The 7,737-nt window shown below is 53.6% G+C and overlaps 1 protein-coding gene across 1 annotated transcript in view; it reads left to right on the top strand.

The window, feature by feature from the left end:
- The first annotated feature begins 741 nt into the window (after positions 1–741).
- The window catches only part of RGS10 (regulator of G protein signaling 10), a 41,765-nt gene continuing 34,769 nt past the window's right edge, over positions 742–7,737 (top strand). The window contains exons 1-2 of the mRNA XM_061403637.1: positions 742–1,054; positions 1,590–1,688. Of these exons, the coding sequence (XP_061259621.1) occupies positions 1,640–1,688 (49 nt within the window). The 5' untranslated portion in view covers positions 742–1,054; positions 1,590–1,639. The remainder of the gene's footprint in view (positions 1,055–1,589; positions 1,689–7,737) is intronic.

The following is a 7,737-nucleotide window of genomic DNA, read 5'->3' as shown; positions in this document are numbered from 1 at the left end:
TCACTCTGTTCCTGGTCATGGTGGTCTCCTAGAATTGCAGCTGAAAACCCCTGTAACCTTCACGAGCTAGAAAAGCTTCTCTCCAGCAGTAGAGGGGCAGGGTGCTTAGAAATACTCTGAGCAAAATACTTTGAGAGGGGAAGGGATGGGAGGGACAGAAATGAGAAGCAGCCATAGAAGGCCAGAGACGGGGTGGAATTGGGACCAAAACGGTGGGTGGAGGGAGGGAGGAAAAATAAGCGGAATGGGAAGCTCAGAACAGAAGATATAAAGGAAAGTGCCAACTAGTGAAAATCTTGAGAAAGGATGGTTGGAGGGGGGGACAGACGACTGGGGAGCAGTTGAGAAAAATAGCAATTAGTACTGCTAAAAATAAAGACCAATTTAGAGACAAAGCCAGATACACAGGAGGAAAATAGGACTGCCAGAAAGACAATTCCTCGTAAACCAGATCCTCAAGAAAGTGGGGCTAATGACACTCCGTCTTGGGCTGTTTTGCATAAGAAATGAGATAATAGATTTGACTGGAGCTGGCCACCGCGGAGCAGGTGACAGGCGGCGGGAAAGGAGGAATCAGAAGCAGAACTCAGTGTGGCCCGATTTCCAGGGTTGATCGCCAAGGCCCTGCCGACAGGTGCACCACGTGAGTGGCGCCCAAAGTTAGGGTCTCCGCCAGCCGGCGTGCCGGGCAGAGGCATCGCTCAGCGCTGAAACCGGAGGGGGTCCTACCCTACGGAATTCGCCCGAGGCCGGCCCTTGGAGCCACAAGACCAAGGGCAGGAGGCGCCTAAATTTCAGTGCCCGCGCAGCGCGGCCCGGGAGAGGGCGCCCACCGGCGCGGGCTCGGCTTGCTCCGCCCGCGGACATCGCGGCCCGGGGCCAGGCGACGCCCCCGCTGGCTTTCGCGGCCGTGGGAGGACCCAATGCCCACGGTGTCGGGCAGGCCGGGGAGCGCAGGGATCCTGGAACCCGAGGCAAGAGGGCGAAGGCCGTGGGCTGCACCTGGGCTTTGCAGAACCACGACATCTCAGCTTTCCGGTCTCGGAACCAGGAGGTGACCTTCACCTGCCGCCCAGCAAAAGCGCGCGGAATCTCGAAGCGCAGTGCGCTGGAGGATCCGCGCCCGTTTCTCGGGGCTGCAGGGAAAAGGCGGGAGGCCAGGATGGGCGCTGGAGCTGGGAGCCGGGCAGGGCTGGGCTGGGCTGGGCTGGGCGGGGCTCGGACGGCATCTCTGGAGAACCCCGCCAGGCGGCGAGGGGTCCCCGGGACGCGCGAGCCGCCCGGGCAAGGCTCCTAAGTCTCGGGCGGCGCGGGCCACTTCCGAGCGAGTGCGCGCCTTCTTGGGCTCTTGGCCGGGTTCTTGGACTCCCGGCGTTTGGGAGTCACCCGGGTGCGCCCTGCCCGCCCAGGCACCCCGGGGCGGGACCACGGGGCTCCCACGGGGGCGGGCCGGTAGGGCGCACTGATCGCGCCACGCGGCGCTTGGCCCGGAGGAGGGCGGCAGGGTGGGGGCCGCGCGCTCCGGGGCGGTGCTGAGCCAGCTCCTCCTCCTCCTCTGGCCTCCTCCTCCTCGTCTTCCTCCGGCTCAGCAGCCGCGCAGCCCGGCTGCTCCTCCTTCCTCCCCGGGGTGCTCGCGGCGATGTTCAACCGCGCCGTGAGTCGACTGAGCAGGAAGCGGCCGCCGTCAGGTAAGCGGTTTCCAGGGCTCCGCGGGCTGGGGATTGGGGCGCCCGCAGGGGCCGCGATGAGCCGCCCGGGCTGGTGCTGCCTGCCCCCACCTCCCCGGGCATCCTTCCCTCCTGCCCGGGGTCGGGTGCGGCTCAGCGATGCCCCGGGCAGGACGCGCCACTTCTCCCTGCTCTGTCCAGCGTCCCCGCGGTCCCAGTCTCGGCGGGAGCGCTGAGTCCCGAGACGCGCGTTGGGGAGGAAGTTTGTCTGAAAGGAGGAACAACAGCCGTTTTCTTCTTAGTGATGGTCTGGGAGAAAAAGGAGATCCAAAACACCTCCAAACTTTGCAGGTAGCATGGGCTCTAGATTCCGAAAGCAGAACGGAGTTCTGGAGGTCTTCGCCTCCGCTGCGGTCGTTGGTGCGCAGCGCGGAGCCCGCGGAAGGCACGCCCGGACCCGGGGCATCCAACTGGGCGGCCAGGCCTGGGTTGCAGGGCGTCTTCGGTTCTGCGCCGAGGAGCCGAAATGTAGGGCGGAGAAGGATGGTGAATACCGGGTGAAGGGCGCATCTGCAGTTCGCGCCAGGAAACAACAGACGTTACAAAGGATTCAGCTTGGCTGTCGCTCTGGACCAGCCTGTCACTCTGGACCAACCACAGTTGGGAGCGTTTCGATAGGACGAAGAGCTTGTGGTGAAGATGAAACCATGTCCTTGATTCCAACCATCTCACCCTTTTTGTTTCTTGCAGCTCAGCCCCTTTTAGCGCTCCAGGTGGGACCTAGTGAATTCTCTCTTCACCCTTAGGACAACCCATTGAGATAGGCATTGTCCTCAGCCCTCGCCACCAGGCAGCTGATAGGTAACTTGCTCCAAGTCACACTTAGGTGATGGAGAATCTTTCAAACCCAGCTCAGCCTGACTCTGGGGTTCAGAGGCTTTTCTGCCACCTCCCACTCCAAGAGTCGCTTCTGCTGGTACCAAGAGGGTCTGTACATGTTGGCCCCTATCTTTTTTTCACCTCGTGTCTTATTTTATGAGGGACACTGTGGTTAAGAGGATGAGTTGAAAGTAGATCGACTGAGTCCAAGTCCCACCTCCACTAGGAGGTACACTGCTGCTGCTGCTAAGTCGCTTCAGTCCTTTCCCACTCTGTGAGACCCCAGAGATGGCAGCCCACCAGGCACCCCCACCCTGGATTCCCCAGGCAAGAATACTGGAGTCGGTTGCCATTTCCTTCTCCAATGCATGCATGCATGCTAAGTTGCTTCAATCGTGTCCAACTCTGTGTGACCCCATGGACAGCAGCCCACCAGGCTCCTCCGTCCACGGGATTCTCCAGGCAAGAATATTGGAGTGGGTTGCCATTTCCTTCTCCAACTAGGTGCACTATCTCTGTGCAGACAAGGATCTGCAGAATGGCGATAAAATACCCCTCCTTAAACGCTGAATTGAAACTGCTTTCCCATCCATCATATTTTGCAAATTATTCCCTCTAATATTGAGAACAACTCAAAGTAGGACTCCATAGAGTTATTGTAAATTGCTTATATTAGTGTTAGTATTAGGGGTCATGTAAACTTTTCTGTGTTGCCTGTGAGTCAAAGGCTTTCCCTGTTGGGTGTTTGCTTTGAAAGTGATAGTCACTCAGTTGTGTCTGACTCTTTGCGACCCCATGGACTGTAGCCCACCAGGCTTCTCTGTCCATAGAATTCTCCAGGCAAGAATGCTGGACTGGGTAGTCATTTTTTTCTACAAGGGATCTTCCCGACCCAGGGATCAAACCCAGGTCTCCTGCATTGCAAGCAGATTCTTTACTGTCTGAACTATTCGATTTAGCCATTCCCTGTTGTTGGATGTTCACAGGCCAAAGGAGTGGTGCTCAGAGCCTGGAGTCTAAAGTTACTTACACCCCTGGTTCCTACCCTGACTCTAGCCTTCAGCTGCCTTGAGCAAGTTACTTGACCTCAGAGCCATTGCTAAATGGGAAATTTGGGACCTGGTTGCTAAACCATAGGTAGCTTGAAATTGGCTATTTTAGTGGCTATTTCCACCATGGAAATCAGCAGATGTTAAAAATCATGTGTTTTTTTTTTTTTTTTTTAATTCTAGGAGAGCTGCTGTCCATACTTAGTGTCCATTTTCCCATCTGTACAGTGGGTTTCATAGAGTTGTGGAACTAAATATACAAAAACATATATATAATATAATATATATATGTATATATATATGAAGTCTCCAGTACAGTGCCTGGCATAACTGAGGATAATGGTTAGCTGTTATCTTTTCCACCTTTTTCCTATTATAAATAGAGCTGCTTTGAACATCCCTGCACAGGTCGGTTTTGGGGTGAAGTCTTCCAAATAGAACAAGTGAATTATGGATCACACATGGTTTTAGGGTGCTGTTGCATATGTGCAGATTGTACCCCAGAAAGACTGGGGGCAGTTTTAGGGATACCAGTGAAGTGTACCTCTTTCAGAGTAACACATTTTAAGGCTGATGAAATGTGGTTAGGTCACTGATAGAAAGATCAATAGGTACAAATCGTGGATTGGTGTTAAATGTCTGGCTTCCAGGAGCCTGGTTTCTTTATGATTTTTAGGTTTAACGTCTGTCTCTGGGTAGGAAAGGACAAATGAGCCTCTGCAAGTTTGGTCATCACCACCCAGCAGTGAGAAAGGGGGAATGTGGGCCCTGAGGCAAACGCACTGGGAAGCCAGCCAAGTGATCCAGGGGACTGTGGACTGAACTTTTTTTTTTTTTTCTTTTTTGGTGATTCTGAATTATTTTCCTAAAGTGGCTGTCCAAATTGTATAAGCATCTAGCCCCACAAAAACTCGATCCATCCCTGCTGGACCCTGACTCAGACCTGGCTGCAGTCCTGCCTCCCAGCTCCTTTTACTCCAAACCTTTTCTGTTTTCCCACAAAATCTAATTGGAGACCATGTCTTTAAACTGAGGTTTGGCACTCCCAACCCTTAATTCCAAGTTTCGAAGTGTGATTCAAAGTGTGAATGTTCTCCTTTCTGAGGTTTCTCAAAGTGTGTTCATGAACCACAAGGGGGTGGGGGTGGTCTGATAAAATGCAGCTTTCCAGGCCACGACCCAGACCCCTCCCCTGTCTGATTCTGTCTTGAGCACCCAAGGTGGGAGGGAGTGTTGGCTGCATTTTTGACAAGCGCTCAGTTGGTTCTTAGGCTACTGAAGTGTGAGGAACCCTGGATGATTCCCTGCACCCACCCTGCCCCCCACGATGACTTGTGACGTTGATGGTACCTGGGATGCTCTTCACTTGAAAAAAAAAAAAAAAGCCAAAGCCATAGCCTTCCACCGCCCTGTGTGACCAGAACAGGACTGAACCACCAGGGGAATTCCCCACCCAGCCCCGAGCCTGTTATACATTATCCCATTAAACCTCTGGGACCAGCTGCAGATTTATTGCTGGGCTTAAGTTTTTATTTAAAGATGACAGTTGACATAACAATTTAATGTCTTTGTTATAACACTCCAACAGCAGGACTGGGTTGGCTGCTGGGGGAAATCTTCCCTGCAGAACATCACTGGGCTGGCCTGTGGGCTCAGAGAGAAGGAAGGAGACAGAGAGGACGGGCTGGGAGAGGGGCATCATTTATACATGCGTGTTCCACACCGGCTGAGTCCTCAGTGCCAACTCTGAACACGGGCACGAGCAGCTTGCACGCTGGTGGGTGCCAGGCGCTCGGGGTGCTTTACTTGTCTTCACAGACTTTGTATTGGAACCGATGTGTTTTTTTTTCCCCTCGCTGTTAGAAATTGTGGAAACTAGGCAGGTGCTGGGCTGGGCCATGTCCTCGGGTTTCCTGGGTGAACTGAGTCACTTCCCTCCCTGGGGTTGAGTAATCCCCCTTGGGCTCCTGCTGCTGGGCTCTGGGAACTTGCTGTTTAAACTGTACTAAATTTACTCCCACCCATTTCATCTGCTTCCCCCAGATAGCTCTCCAGGGCAGCAACCCCGGGGGTGGCAGTGGGGGTCAGAGGGGCCCACGTGGGCGACAGCAGCGGCTCCTCGATAAGAGCTGTCAGGAGGCGTTCACTGGGGCAAAACAGTGCCTTGCAGGCTTCCGGGGACCAGTTTCCCTCACGAGCAAGTACCCTGCTCTCGAGGGCCCAGTGCCTGTGGTTCAGTTCTGCTGCCCCTGGTCTGGGGTGCTCTCAGGGAACCCCTCATCTGGCCTGCCTTCTCTCCCGGTGCCCCCATCCCCAGCTCTGCTCCTGGGTGGCTGGACATCCCCCCGCCTCTGACCTGTGTCCTCCCAGAACTCCAGGAGACCCACTCTTCCAGACCTCCTGCCTCCCTCTCTCTCAGCACCAGAAACACAGCCTGTCCATCTTGTTTCTGCTTGAACAGCGCAGAGACCGTCAAGGGACAGGGACAGTCTGGAGCCGCCTATTTGAGAAGGACTCAGAGCTCTGACCCGAGCCCAGAGCTGCTGGCGTGACCTCACGCAGTATCCATTTTGTCCTCTTAGCTCACCTGTATTAATACTGAGAGTGAGTGTGATGCGCTGGCTTTTCTTTTTCCTTCCCTGCCTCCCTGTTGCCTTGCTTCACATCCTTCCTTCCTTCTTTCTGTCTCTCCCTCTCCAATCAGGACATTAAAAGCCAACAACACCATCATCAACCGTCTTGCAGTTCAGTTCAGTCACTCAGTCATGTCTGACTCTCTGTGACCCCATGAACCGCAGCACGCCAGGCCTCCCTGTCCATCACCCGAAGTGATGGGGGAGACTCCCGGAGTCCACCCAAACTAATGTCCATTGAGTCGATAATGCCATCCTACCATCTCATCCTCTGTCATCCCTTTCTCCTCCTGCCTTCAATCTTTCCCAACATCAGGGTCTTTTCAAATGAGTCAGCTCTTCGTATCAGGTGGCCAAAATATTGGAGTTTCAGCTTCCAGCATCAGTCCTTCCAATGAACACCCAGGACTGATCTCCTTTAGGATGGACTGGTTTTATCATCCCACATGTCTTTATCATCCCACAAATGAAGGATGTTTCAACACCCCCAATAGTAGGAAAGATACAATCTCATGTAAAGAACTGTCCTGATAACAAGAATCTTCTAGAGGCTGTTGCTTCTAGTGAGAGGCTCTGGGTTGTTGAGGGACAGGGAAGATAGGAAGACGTGTCCCACTGTAGCTCTTGTCTTTTGTACCGTGTAAATAAATGCATTTATTTACTTAAAAAAGACAACCCCAGACTGCCCTTACTTGGTCAACACAGCTCACTTTGGTAAATATTTCCTCCTGCTCATTCTCATTCCTTCATGGACCAGTGAAGAAAATTTCATGCAGTGTGTGGCAAGGCAGGCAGTGGCCATCAGGGAATGCCTGGCCTCATCTTCTCTGTCAATTTTAAGTTCCCTGAGAAAAAGGGCCTGCCTTTTATTTCTTGCATCTTACTCAGCCCTTCCCTTTGAAGCCTTTGCAGCCAGGCAGCCTAGGGTTGAGTCCTAGCTCATCTAGCTCCTGGCTTGCTCCTCTGCTTGCCTTGGTTTCCTCATCTGTAATGGGCCAGTGATGGACCCAGGCTCCAAGGGTTGTGGTCGGGTTGAGACGGGAGGTAATCGGTGTTCAGTACATGCCGGATCTTTGTACAACCATCATCCTTTCTGCCTTACCCTCCACCCCAACAATCTATCAGAAAACTGTTATCACTGTAAATCTATACATGAAGGCCAAGCACTGTGTACCCTGAGGGAGACACAACTGTTACTCTCAAGAAATACACAGTCTACCCTACTGACACTGGAGGGAAAAAGTTGCTTATTTGCCCAAATGTAGGGGCCGGGGTTGAGGGTGGGCCTCCCTGTGGCTCAGTCGGTAAAGAATCTGCCTGTAATGCAGGAGACCAGAGTTTGATCCGTGAGTCAGGAAGATCCTCTGGAGAAGGAAATGGCAGCCCACTCCAGTATTCTTGCCTGGAGAATCCCAGGGACAGAGCAGCCTGGAGGGCTACAGTATGTGGTCACAAGAGTTGGACGCAATTTAGGGGCTAAACCACCACCTGGGGCCAGGGGAGAGCGAG

This window comes from Bos javanicus, chromosome 26 (genome assembly GCF_032452875.1).
Source record: "Bos javanicus breed banteng chromosome 26, ARS-OSU_banteng_1.0, whole genome shotgun sequence".
Taxonomy (NCBI): Eukaryota; Metazoa; Chordata; class Mammalia; order Artiodactyla; family Bovidae; genus Bos; species Bos javanicus.
Note: the sequence above shows the minus strand (reverse complement) of the source record. Positions and strands in the feature narration are given on the sequence as shown.